Raw genomic sequence first — 14,262 nt, forward strand, 5'->3', positions numbered from 1 at the left:
GACTACTTATGATTGAAACACAAAGGATTTCTCAAAGCCAAGCAGTGATGTGTCACCCCCTGCAGGATGTCTTCTACAGCCTGAACACCAGCAGCCAGGTAAATGTGGATGATCAAACAGCCGTCAGATCCAGTCCCAGGTTGAGGTTAATGCTAATCGTGATAGGGGTTGTGCATTACAATACACCTAACATGTTAGCATTAGCTTTACTTTGGGAGATTTCACATAAAACGGCTGCATCCAACACTGCCACCTCTGGTGCTGGCATACTGGGAGGAAGAAGTCATCCCTCTACCGAGGAATAGGATGCACAAACAAGACGCAAAGTGAAAGGAGCATGGACTAACTAGAGAACACCAAGACTATCCTGCCTCCTGTGAAGATGTCAAGATGCTGCAGTCATGGTACATTTGAAGTTCTTAGCATATCTTTGATTTTTATTTTGTGCAGCACAGAGTTGCATCATGATTTCAAATGTAAACCCAAGTTACTTTAGTTAATCAGACCTCCTTTTAGGCATGTGAAGATTATTCTGGGTGATCTGAACTCTTTTTTTTCGTTTGGTTTATATTGAGCAGGAGTCAGGGAGAAGTCAAACAAATAGCTGCTGGCTTTAAAATAATACATCCTTCTGAAAATCACATGTACTTATATTGCGGTATAAAGGAACATTTCAGTATTTTGACATTGAAAGCAGCCAGCATGATGAGACAGAGAAAGAGAGAGTCCATGCAAATACACACACACACACACACACACACACACACACACACACACACACACACACACACACACACACACACACACACACATCCATACCATGTGTCTCCAAATTTGGGGATGTTTAATTTTTCAGATAAACTGTAATAGTTATGTTTCTTTCAACCATTGGCAAACATGTGACAATAAATTCATTGTCACACAGCTGAAAACTGTTTTTTTTATTAACTCATGAAAAGCTTGATGTTTTGAAGAAATATGGCTTTCACAATATGATATTTTACATCAGTTGTATTCTGAGTTGAAGTGGCTTTTGATTCAGATTGTGTAATAGATCAAAAGTCCCTCTCTTGTGGGTTTAATTGACCTATTGTGAATAAATTGGCTCCACCAGAGATAACTGTGTCTGCAACTGCAGCAATTACAAAACAAAGAAGCAAAATCAACAAAAAACTAAATCTCAATCACAGTTTAACAAATTCATAATCCTTCACCGTTACACCAAGAACATTTAGAAATTTGTTTTGATTACATTCACCTTGTTTCATATTGGATATATTCTCTTTTTTTTTACTGTATGCCTTTTGCTTTTGATTTGTTGAGAAATGTTTCAGACAAAAGGTGGATGGGTGGTACTGGTCCACTGACTGAATTTGTGTTGTGTTTGGAATCTGCCTTGTAAATGGTCCTCTGCTGAAACCAGACACTAAAATCAAAGACTACCGTCTGAAGTTTGTTTTAGTCTGACCTGTATAAGTTTGTGTTTACGTGAGAAAACATCTCTGCTTCTGCTTTCTTCTGTGACGTCCATGTCAACAAAAACTCAAGGGTTTAACTGAATTAATACATTATATTAGATGTTGCCTGCACTTTGAACACACCTGCAGCTAGTCAGTTCCCGACAAAGACATTTCTGTGCAGTTCAGCCGTCATTTTCATCTTGTGACAGAAGTCCTGCAATCTTTTAAACCACTTTGTCATTTGTTCAGATTCTCTGAAAATGAGGGGATTTACAGCGATGACTCCTTAAATGCAGAATATATGGGATTTTAAAGAAAATCCAATCATCCCAACCCATCCATCCACTAATGATTTTAACTATGTTGATATACAAAATCATAACAATAAAACATAAAGTTTGGGATACAGTGTGGTCAAATGTTTTTTTTTTTTATTTGAGGAATTTATTCAATGTTTAGAGGTAGATGGATATTTGTATAACCTGATCTCATTCAACTCTGTGTATTCTGGGTTGAGTAGGTTCATTTAAGGTGATCACTGAGTCAAAGCTGATCTTTCTGTTTTTCACCACATTAGCAGGGGAGACCACAAAGTGCACATCAATCAAATCTGTGCTCTTGTGTCCTTAACTTCCTCATTTTGTTACTTCACTGAGAAGAATAAAAAAAAAAAAAGTAGTAGCCCATAAACCTGGCCTTAAATGTCTCTGCTGTGTGTTTATTTAGATGTCAGCTGACTTTGTAGATGTAGACAATACCCAAACACATGTTGCAGATCAAGCCATGTAGCTTGAAATAATATGTAAAACATATATTATTAAAAGCCACTCTGATGACATTATCATGGGAAAAGTCATTTATTAAACAGGTTTCCAGATGCACAAAAAACTCATAGCCTACTGTACACAAATCACAGTTTCCCTTACTAAACATTCCCTTATTAGCTATCATAAGCAAGTCAAGTTATTTTTTATTTTATATAAATCATGTATATGCCTCTTTAATTCAGATGAAAAAAAAGTTTTATCAAGACAAAAACTGTGTAACTGTAAACAAAATCGTCATAAAAGAAGGAAAAAAAAGTTTTAATAGATTTGTTTTCTTTATAATTTATTTGTAAAAGGTGTTTGAGAGGTTAAAATCAACCTCCATTTCCACCAAAGAAATTCGGCGTTTGTACTGATCTTGATATATTATTATATCAGTATCTTAATGTGAAGAAAAACTGTGCCAGCCAGCCCCGGTCTCCCCTACGCATGAGCCAGTGTATGGGCGGACCGGTCTGTCAGCTGATGACTGAAATACTCCACACAATCTCCGTCTTCAATACATGGATTTCGTCACACGAATGATTTTCTAGCCAATTACGCACAATGTGGAAAATCTCATGCAGGAGGAAGACTCGCAACTTCATGGGATTTCACTCAGGAATGTGTCTTCTGCGCACACTTGGAGACATGCAGAGGCAACACATTCTAGCCTGGTTCCACTCTGTTTTATGATACCGAGCCGCGGTGGACCTGCGATTTATTCCTGTGATGGGGAGAATCCCATGGAGCTGCGGCGCCGTGATCCTGCTGGCCATCATTAGCTCATGTCGTGCTGTCACTCTGGAGTCCGTCCACTGGAGCAGCTCCAATGCAAAGTAAGAGAGATGCTGTAACTTTCTGCTGCTGCTTTGGCCTCCTAGTGTGACCTAAGTGATCAAGTTAATCACATGAGATCGAACCATTTTACTGCAAGAAACCGTTTTGATATAGGCATGTTAATTACAGAATATTTCCATAGTCGATTCATCGTTTTAATTCATTTATAAATGCCAAACATTTTGTGGTGCCAGTTTCTCAAATGTTCATATCGTTGTACATTGAATAGGGCTGCAACTAACAATTATTTTCATTATCCATTAATGTGCTGATTATGTTCTCGATTAATCGATTCATGTTACAATGTCAGTATTTCCTGAAGTGCAATATGTTGTCTTCAAGTTACCTATTTTGTTTGACAAAAACTCCCTAACCCAAATATATTCAGTTTACTGTCACATGTTGGACAAAGAAAAGCAACAAAGCCTCACAACTGAGAAGCTAAGATGAGAGGATTCTTTGAATTTTTGCTTAAAAAAAAAAAATCACAAATGATTAATCAATTATCAAAAGAGTTTCAGATTAATTTTCTGTCGATCAAGTAATCGATTAATCGCCTAATCGTTTCAGCTTTAAGATGTAATATCTTTGGGGTTTTGCCCCGCTCCTAAAACAAAACATTTGAAGACGTCACCTTGGGCTGTTTTTGCATTTTCCCTATTTTTATATTTTTATGCCAGGAGGTTTTACAGCAGATCTGCAAAATGTTGTTGAAAACCTCACACGCTTCTGTTGGTTAGACATTTATTTTTAATTTTTTTGGGGGATTGATCATAAAACATTGCGCTTCAAACAAAGAACGTGACAATGATGCTTCACTCTGTATCGTGTTACACTTCATCTTTTAAAACCTCTTGTCTCCCACGCAGATTTAGTCCAGGTCTGGGTCTGGTCCTGTATCCTCAGATCGGGGACAAGATGGACATTGTGTGTCCCCGGGCAGATGCTTCCACGGGGGGAAAGGAGGAGTTTTACCGAGTGTACCTGGTCTCCAGGAGTCAGATGGAGAGCTGCACCATCGACAAGACAGACACGCCCCTGCTGAACTGTGACAAGCCTCATCAGGACGTAAAGTTCACGTTCAAGTTCCAGGAGTTCAGCCCCAACCTGTGGGGTCTGGAGTTCCTCAAGGGGAGGGACTATTATATCACCTGTGAGTCATTGTGTGCCACTCAACAGCTCACGCTCAGCTCAGACACAATAATGGAGTCACCCGTGTTTGTCTCAGTTCATATTATCAGTAGAACAGAAACCCAAGCTGCGTGTTCCTACAGGTGGATTTGAATCAATGCAAGCAACTGTTTCATTTTTCTCGTGGGAGAAGAGCAAGCAATCATTCTTGGCTCCCTCTCAATGTGTCAGTTTGTGTGAGAATCAAAAAAACGTGGCCTCGTTATTCGGCCGCTGTCGGTTAAACCAGCATCTTAGTGGCAAGTGATGCATGAGAGAGAGAGCAAGTCTGACCATGTAGCCTCATCCACCACGCCACGCTCTGACAGCACACTTCGCTCTGGCAGGCCAGTGTGATTCCAAGGGCTTACATGCCCCAAATCACACAAGGCTTTTACAGCATCAGGCAGATTTGATGGGAGCTTTCATGGCAACGTGCCTTGTAGACTGTGAGATGTTGTTATCTGACCTAAATGCTGCTAACAAGTCTGTGTGTGTGTGTGTGTGTGTGTGTGTGTGTGTGTGTGTGTGTGTGTGTGTGTGTGTGTGTGTGTGTGTGTGTGTGTGTGCGTGCGTGTGTGAGAGTGTCGGGGTGAACAAGAGTTCTTAGTGTGTGTGTTTGTGTATGAATATATTTAGTAGCCTTTATTGCTGTGTTAGTTCAGGTGAAAATGTATTTATTAATATTGTCCACCACATATTTTGCATCTAGAGCTGAAACAATGAGTTAGTTCGGCCACTATTTTGATAATGTATAAACAGTTTAAGTCATTAGACATGGAAAAAATGCTTAGCATTTTCTGGTGCCAACTTCTTAAATATTAGCAGCATTTGATAATCTTATGCGATAACAAACAAATACTTATCTTTTGAATCGGATTGTTGATCAGACAAAACAAGCAATATTAAGACGTCTCTTCGGTCTCCGGTTTTCTGACATTCTATACACCAAAAAATGAATTAATTATTGGTGCAGTGGTGTTTTTACATGTGTGATTAGCTATATCCTGTATGTTACATCACAGTGTGTCTGCATTCTCTTGCCAATGTGATGCAAACATTTTGAAAAATTATTTTGGCAACTGACTTTACTGTCTGCAAGAAAATCATAATGGAACTACGCGTTACCTGATATTGTATTATGATGATTGCATTAAATATAAAATGTTAAACAATGCTTAACAATATTTGCCTCCTCTCACTCTCTCTCTCTCTATCTCTCTGTGTATGTCAGCCACTTCTGCAGGCTCTCTGCAGGGTCTGGATAATACTAATGGAGGGGTGTGTAGAACCAAAGCCATGAAGCTTGTGCTGAGAGTCGGCCGAAGTAAGTCCTGTATGTGTGTGCCAGCATGTGTGTAAAGCTGAGTGTGTGAATGAAAGAGAGACAAAAATATCTGACGGACAAGAACAATAACAATTGTCAAACTCTGGTTATTATATGTGCAATGCAATAATGTCACCGCCTCTCTGGAATTATTAAGTTGTCAGATAATCGTGATCATCTAGTCATTCTCTTAAAGAGAGATTGTCATCACGAATTATCTCAAATCCTTAATTCAAACCGCTGGCAGCTTAAGGCCATCAGTATTATCCAGCATGCGATCACTCGGACTGGCTGTGGCAGTCAATAATCTTTTCTTTCCCTGGATTAACATCTGAATAGCCAAGTGTCCGTTTTTGCTCTTATTACATACATTAAAATTTAATAAAGCAGATTCTGAACATATTCACTGCCATTACTTTAAATGTCCTAAAGATAAATCACTCTGTAATACAACATCCACACAGAAACATATTGTTTTTTTTTATTTCTTTAACTTTCACTAGGACTTTTTTCGACATTCTTTATGACATTTTACCATTTTTTTCGACATACTATACATACAGTATTATTGTAGTGTAATTTGTCATTTTATTAGGGAGGTAATCCTATATATGAAGAAACAAGCATTTAAAGTTGTATTTTGGTGCATTATTGGGCGGCACAGAATCAGATAGATTAAACAGATGCTGTGTGTTGCTAAAAACTTTAAAAGCTAAGTCATTTAAAGCCCCAAAATGTACTTTTTTGACCTCAGAAATGCAAAGTATTATTCATATAAATTATTCAAGAATCCGAGATGAAAATAAACATTTTGTGTGTTTCTTAAATGATCTGAACTGAAAACATGAGGCTGTTTTCCTGCTGTGTTTACAAACTGCTCCTAATGTAAACAAACCTTTTAACAGCAACAGAAAACATTAATAACTCAGATTTAGCTGTAATCTCGTGTTAATCTCAAAAAAGAAATCTATTCATATTTCTCCAGTTTCCAGTCTTGTATTTGGATTTTTGGTTGTCACAACCCTTCTGTTTAGATTTGGATTTACGGATTGTACATTTTAAAACTGAAAATCTAATCCTGTAGTTATTTTAAACATTCATGTTAAAATGTGGAGTGAGTCAAATGTAATTAACGCCGATGGTGAATGACATAGAGAAATGTAGATTAATGTGTGTTGTCCTCATAAATCAATACATTAAATTAAATGAGTAAAAAAGAAAAAGATCCTGAATGAAATCTTCAGAGAAAGAAACTCATCCGTAGTTCCCTTAAAGGCCAAAGTGTGTGCGTCTACTACTTTTCTTGGTTGTATTTGTTTGGGAAACTGCTCGGTGTCATTTGCACACATTAGAAAATGTGAACCAATGGTGTTAAATGAATTCTTCAGTGATTTGTAAAATTTTGTTTGTGCTTCTTTTTTTGCAGGCATATTTTAATTCAAACTGCCATCTTACTCCACTTAAAAAAGGGACTCAGCAATTTTAGTATTGCACTTCCATAAAGCTGAGGGACTTGTGAGAGACTTAAAAATAGTGGTGTAAGAAGTATTCAGATACCTAAAAGTAGAAAAAAAGCAATGTGAAAATACTCCATTTCAAGTTAGAATCCTGCATGAAATACCTTTAGTAAAAGTACAGAAGTATTATCAGCAAAATGCAAACTCAAAGTGACATTAGATTGCTAATGCTGATGCATTAATATGTAAGCAGCATTCTACTGTTGTAGCTGTTTTTGTTGCTACTTTATGTAGTTTGTTTAGTCCTATGCCCCTAGAAAGGGGTACTACGAGATACAAGGTTGTAAGATAATTAATAGGGCAGGAGAGGAACACAAATTTGTATTCATTGTTTGGATTCCCTTCCCTTCCCAACATTTCCCAAGATTCCTTTTATAAAAACCCCAGAGAAGAATTAGAATTTCAGTTCATTCAGTTATGAATGTGTGGGTGGGGAAAGTGAAAGTTTTCGTTTTTCCTGTCAAGAAAGACATGAGAGTCCCTATTGTGACTCAGAACTAAACTTTTTGTGGTCCTAATAGGTTAGAATAGGTTAGAAAATGGGTTTTCTCTTTTTCTGTAATGCGTTTTTATCTGAATGACTGTCGGTGCAAAATAATCATAAAAAAACCTTCTTCTTGCAAGCTACTGATTCAACAGACATCATAATAGGAACATTTTGACATGACATAACCCCACACACCACCATACAGGGGGAATTAGGAGATGTGAGATATGGTGCTAATAGTTATATGTTGTGATTTGTCTTGTTTTCCTTTCCAGGCTCTTCAGATCCACCTTCAACCCTCCAGGAGTCCCCCACCAGATTCCCACCCACACAACCAAAGTCTAAGTCCAAAGACCTCCCTGCGAAAGAAAAGGATATAAAAAACAAAACCGGTATGAAAGGCAAAGCAATATGTACAGGTGTACATAAAGTTTTTTGTATTTAAAATGTTCCTAAACTGGAGGGCAGGAATAATACATTAAACACAGTTTTAAAGTGATGTATTTGGGGTAAATGGGCACAAACATGCAGAAACAAGTATAAGGTCGTATAATTTCAGTGGATTTATTTAAATTCCAGCTCACAATTGTTACTGCTTTGCTCCAGAAAGTGAATGATTTTCACCTCCCTCTCATAGCTAAGGCTTCTGTATGAATCTGCATACTGAAAAAAAGAAAAGAATGAAAAATGTATATAAATCGTACCCATGCTAATATACACTCTAAGAAATAAATCCGTAAAATAAATATACCTTTTTAAGTTAAATAACCGTGTCAATAGTAAAAAAACATAAAATTTGTTTGTTATTTAACGGTGTACCTACAGTAAAAAACACAACATTCTCTGTGAATCTTACATAAATCCGTAAAATAACAGCAAATGTACTGGCAGCTCATTACCTGGACTTTGTCCCGTAATTAAAAAAATTGAGATTTTCTAATTTAAGGTTTAACTACAGTAAATAAGGAAGAGCATTTTTGTTAATATTACTTACAGCAATACAAATTTAACTTTTCTGTTAATTAATGGTGTACTTATAGTGGTAATACATTTTGGTAAAACATTTTAAACAAATCTGTGATTAAAAAAAATTATTTTTATTAACTGATCTTTCAAAATTCCTTAAAAATACAAAGAACAAAAACATTACCCAAAGGGAAACCATATTAAGTTTAACAACATTAACACAATTTGTCACATTACAAGTTATATCATTTTCGCAATATTCAACAACGTTATCGCACATTTTCCTCATATTGTGCAGCCTTATTGGAGACCCACTACATTTCCCTGGGACCCACACAAAGGACCTGTGGCTCTTGGGGACTCACTATACTTAAAACCCTATCAACATCACTATCAGAACATGTGTGCATATGCTTGAGAGCGTTTGTTATCTTTATGTATTGGACAGAGGCTTAGCATGTGTAACAATAACAATCTAAGCCACTAACACCCAGTTTTCATCCAACAAAAGCAGTAGTTGTATTGGAATTTAAATCATCCATAAATATAGGGATCAAAAACCATTCACTGTGTCTCAGATCTGAGCAAGTTTTTAGTATATTTTTATGTATATAGGTGTGTTCACACTGGAAAAGTGACCAAATAAAGTAGGCCTACATGCAAACCAGACAGCATGCAAACTAAACTAAACTAAATGCCCTATTCTCTCACGATGCACTTCACAAAGGAAATAGGAGCTGCTCTTGAGAAGAAAAAAACATGTTGATGTCTGTATGTGAAGTTGAATTGGCAGTAGCTTTCCAATGCTGCAGTTTGACTGACAACCAACATCACACCTATTGTTTCCTGTTTGTATGAAAAGGTAAAGTATGTTGACTACTGTATAGAATTAGAAAGGCTGTTTCCATATTGTGCCCTCTATCTAGTTCACACTTTCATTTCAGTTTCCTTTGTCCTTCTTCCTTTTTTCTGTCTCTCCTCTGCTTCTCATGACAGCCTCCGGCTCAGAAACAGGACAAACAAACCCCAGTGGCAGCGGTGGCTCTAAACCAGGACTGTTCATGTGGGTTGTCTGTGGCGGTGTGATCCTCCTTCTGGTCATCATAATTCTGCTGGTCGTACTGTGGAGGCACCGTCCCCGTCGCTGTGTCCCAGACAGCCAGCAGTCGGCCTCCGTTTCCCTCAACACTTTGGCCGTGGCAAAGCGGGACAGCATCGGCAGCGACAACAACGGCTCGGACCGCAGTGATATTGTCTTTCCTCTGCGAGCTTCTGACAGCATGGCCTGCCGTCATTATGAGCGTGTGAGCAGCGACTACGGGCCCCCTGTGTACATAGTTCAGGAGATATCGCCCCAGAGTCCCACCAACATCTACTACAAAGTCTAATGTTTGCTGCTCTAATGCCTGTCTTTGGCTGATAATCCTAAACTAACACTTCCATTTCTTTAGTTTGCAGTGGGTGTGAAGAAAGGTCACACAAGTGATCATACATAGCCTGAGAGCTGTTGCACTGACAAATGCTGTTGAACCATTTTGTTGTCTTAATACTGTGAGAGGAACTTTATGTGTCATAATTGTGTTCAGTTTTTCTGGAAGTGGGCAGCAAATACAAGTGGTGCGTAGCTAAGTACATTTACTCAAGTAGCCTATTACTTAAGTACAATTTTGAGGTACTTTACTTAGTATTACCATTTCATGACATTTTACTTCCACTCCACTATATTGTGCTATTTACTCCACCACATTTATATGCCAGCCATACTTTGCAGATTAAGTTTTGAGTTTATGAAAGATGTTGCAACAGTATGCAACAGTAAGTACTTAAAATAAGCTCCACCTCGACCAACTACAAAATGATCAATCTAAAAACATAATATAGAATAGAATAAATAGCCTAACACTCAAAGGAGTACTTTTACTTTACATGCAGTACATTTAGCTAATAATACTCACATACACAACATATGAAGAGCTTTTAAAATATGAGTCATTGGAAGAAATTAATCTACCCAACAGTATAAAGAAATTGAAGGAAAGGTCAATTATTTGGTTAGTTTAAGTCAGTTAAAATTAAAACATGACGTGGTTTCGCTTCTCCAATGTGATGACTTGCTGCTTTTCTTTGTCTTAAATGACAGTAAACTGAATCATTTTGAGGATGAACGGACAAAACGAGACGTTTGAGGACGTCACTCAGAGCTCTGGGAAATTGTGATGCATTCCTCACTATTTTCATGTGTTTTACAAACCAAACAATTAAAGGATTGAGCAAGAAAATAACCAGCAGATCTTAGATCAGTTGCAGCCCTAAAGAATAGTTCAAAAGTAGCTCCACCTCAAGTGTGTATTAATGCAACTTTTCTCTGCATTGAGTTCTTTTACTTTTGATACTTTAAGTACATTTTGCTGATAAATACTTACAAACTTTTTACTTAAGTAACATTTTGAATTCACACATTTTTAACTTTGATTTGTAATGGAGTATTGTTAAAGTGTGTAATTGGTACTTTTACTTGAGTAAGTGATGTAAATACTTCCTCCACCACAGGCAAATACTGGTTTGTTTATGTATTTTTTTTTTTAAGAAAATGAATCTATTATTTCTCACTGCCACTGCACATGGCAGCTTCATTTGTACAGTAAATGTGTATTTTATTTAACTTATTGATACAGCTGAAAAAAAGGATTGATGATAACCTCCAACACACTAAATCTGCTGTACATTTTTCACAACTGAATTGTTTAAACTTTTTTGAAATGCTGAAATACAGAATTATTACTAAACAGTGGTCAATATACAGCAAGGGGGCCATGCTTAAAAAAAAATGTAATTAGACTACTCAACATGGGAAATGTTTTGTAACTTGTGAAAGGTGTGAAAGTTTAAAAAACAACTTGTCAGTAGTCTCTTCATCCGTGTCTGTCTTCTCTTTCTGCTTTCCAAAACCAACAAGAGCAACAGTGAAAGTGATGGACACACAGGCTATGATATGATGGAGAAATGAGAGTTTGAATAATAATAGACTGCTGATAAATCACAGCTTTCCTTGTGGTTACAAAATGACTTGGCAGCACAATGCGTAAAATAGTAGCTGCACCACAATTTGCATACAGCTAGTGTTAAGACCCTTGTGGTCCCATTCAGCAATTACAGCCACTGTCTTATAGTTAAAGGACTTGTAGACATTGTTGTTGGTACATGTTTTAGCCGTGGTTGATGTGAAACTAACTTTAAACTCTAAACAGTTTTCTGAATAATTTCGGGTGGGTAGACGCTGCTCAGAGGAGCACGTCTTATCCTTACTTAATGGTGCTCATGGGATAGTGACTGTCATTCTGCTGTGAACAGCACCATGATGAGTTTTTCTCCATGTCTTATTAGGTTGAATGGACAAAAAAAAATGGAATAATGCAAAAATACAGTTTGATTTAGTTTGTGTGAAAGTGGAAGCTTCTGGGTTATATTTTGTAACCTCTCCAAATATGAGTATTTACTGACCAGGTTAGGAAATCATGTAGGACACAAAAAGGCCTCTGATTGTTTCTTTTGCAACTTCTTCAATCATGAAGATATTAGCAGTGGCGTCTTTGCAGTCAACAAATGTTTGCAATCTGCCTGTATGCTATCAAAAACTATCTGTAAACGTAATGAAAAAAAAAACAAGAAAAAATAAAAAATAAAAAATAAAAATATATATATATATATATATATATATATATATATATATATATTTTAATTGTTTCACAGTGTCTCTTGTGGCTCTGTTCACGGCATCAATGGGTGAACATGTTTCATGCTCCTTCAGCCACATCATGCCGCACATTTTCAACCTGTCAGCTTCCATGAGCTTCCTCTCCATCAGGGACACTGTTGCCTCTGCACGCCTGAAGAGGACATGTGCTCTGTGCATCAAACAAGGAAACTGCTCAGCTTTAATTCAACTGGTTCTATTCAGAAAATATAAGTAAACTGGCTTGTTTTTATTTTTTACACAACTTGCAGGACATTGTGAATTATGGTTATCCACAATGCACTACTTTTCTTTTTGGCCTGTAGCCCGGTATATAAACTTATAACAAAGAGCTGCAGAAGACAGTCGTGGATGGCCTCATTCTTAACCTGCAGCAAAATGCAATTTCCCCTCAGGCAAGTGATGAATTTAAAATATCCGAGGAAAGAATTAGAAAATGTGTCAAAGATAACTTCATTACTATTTCTATAATTGACTTCCTTAATAGACCAACGTGTCTTTGCAATTTAAACCATTCTGGATGTTTTCAATGGGGAAGTACTATCCCATTCTGACTATACATTGAGCTACACTCTAATCAACAACACTGAAATTCTATTTTTGATCACTTTGTGCTACCTCTACATGGCTCTTGTCTTGCTACATTGTAAGAAAAAAATATATAACACAAACAAGATTCTGACTCTGAAGCACTGCAGAGCTTATTTGTTGTCTGTGTGCATGTGTTTGTGTGTGTGTGTGTGTGTGTGTGTGTGTGTGTGTGTCCCACCCCTTTGTTTGAAGTGATCCTTGCCCTTGTGAGATGTTTTTGTCCTATGTGAAGCTTCAGCTGAATGGGCCGTGGCCGGGCGAGGTGAGTTCAGTTGACCTCAGGATCACACAGAGACAATGGTGGCCGGGCTTCTATAGGAAGAACAAAACAGAGACCCCCAGGCTCATGGCCCCTTATTGTGGGAGGGGCTTGGATATGCATGGCCATTTTGAAAAAAAAAGGGGTAAAACTGTTGCTGCATCAGAGGGGATGTTTTGGATCTCAGGCTTAAATATCACATGTGTTACCAGCTTGGTGTTTTAAGTTGCCCATGTTATCTGTGAAGTCTTATCTCTGCTCAGTTTTACTGTGCAGAAATAAAATGACTTCATGCCCTTGTTGCTGTTTTGTCCATATGTATTTCCTTTATCTTCATTTATCCCAAATAATACAAACTAAAAATCACATGGAAAGTGTCCAAAAATGCTCTTGCAACTGATACCTACATAAATCTTTAACTACCTTTTGTGCAGCGAGCATAGAGCTTTAGACGAGGGGGGAGGTCTAATAAGGAGAGCTGTAAGCTTTTATCTGACCCCATGGGACGATGTGAAGTCTACAACATCCATGCATCCACCCACCCCCCACCTCACTTCCATATGCTAGGGAACTAACCCCACCACTGGCTTTGTGTGGGGGGTTGTGGGGGTCATGACTGAGCGCTCCCACTCCCACTGTGTGGCCAGAGATGTGGGAGAAGACGAACAGATATTCTGGTATCAGGTTTATATTTGTTGGTCACTTGGAGGTCTGAGCATTGGAGCTCGAATCCAACGTTGTTGAAGTGGCCCCACACCATGCCTGTCTGAGGACAACCAGGTGTAAATGATGGAAAATGTCATCGATCAGCAGCTGGGAACACGCACTGCCATCTCCTCTCTGAAACTCAGTTGGTTGCATAAAGCTGACTTTTTTAACTACAGAAACTCCAGGGATGGGGAAGTTGCGGTTAGTGCTTCCTCTTACAGTTGAAAAGCAATAATGTCTTTACAGTATTTTTTTGTTTGCTAGTTCCCTCTGCTGGCCAGCTACCATGCTGTGGCACAATCAAACACTATGTTTGTGATAAATTCACAGAATTCAACACATGATACACACAAAAAAAAAACACACAGGTCAGCAGC

The 14,262-nt window shown here is 37.8% G+C and overlaps 1 protein-coding gene across 1 annotated transcript; it reads left to right on the forward strand.

Moving 5' to 3' along the window:
• Positions 1–2,809: 2,809 nt before the first annotated feature.
• On the forward strand, positions 2,810–11,108 carry LOC114557551 (ephrin-B2a). The gene is made up of 5 exons (XM_028581076.1): positions 2,810–3,105; positions 3,976–4,259; positions 5,511–5,603; positions 7,883–7,999; positions 9,570–11,108. Exons 1-5 carry the CDS (start codon positions 2,999–3,001, stop codon positions 9,959–9,961), a joined length of 993 nt encoding a protein of 330 aa, XP_028436877.1. The 5' UTR covers positions 2,810–2,998; the 3' UTR covers positions 9,962–11,108.
• The last annotated feature ends 3,154 nt before the right edge of the window (positions 11,109–14,262 follow it).

Source organism: Perca flavescens, chromosome 1 (assembly GCF_004354835.1).
Source record: "Perca flavescens isolate YP-PL-M2 chromosome 1, PFLA_1.0, whole genome shotgun sequence".
Classification (NCBI taxonomy): Eukaryota; Metazoa; Chordata; class Actinopteri; order Perciformes; family Percidae; genus Perca; species Perca flavescens.

Excerpts from the sequence above, each read along its gene's own strand:
- LOC114557551 (XM_028581076.1), top strand. The coding sequence starts at position 2,999 with ATGGGGAGAATCCCATGGAGCTGCGGCGCCGTGATCCTGCTGGCCATC. Across the intron at positions 5,604-7,882 it reads TGTGCTGAGAGTCGGCCGAA|GCTCTTCAGATCCACCTTCA; the intron begins GTAAGTCCTGTA and ends TTTCCTTTCCAG. Across the intron at positions 8,000-9,569 it reads GGATATAAAAAACAAAACCG|CCTCCGGCTCAGAAACAGGA; the intron begins GTATGAAAGGCA and ends TTCTCATGACAG.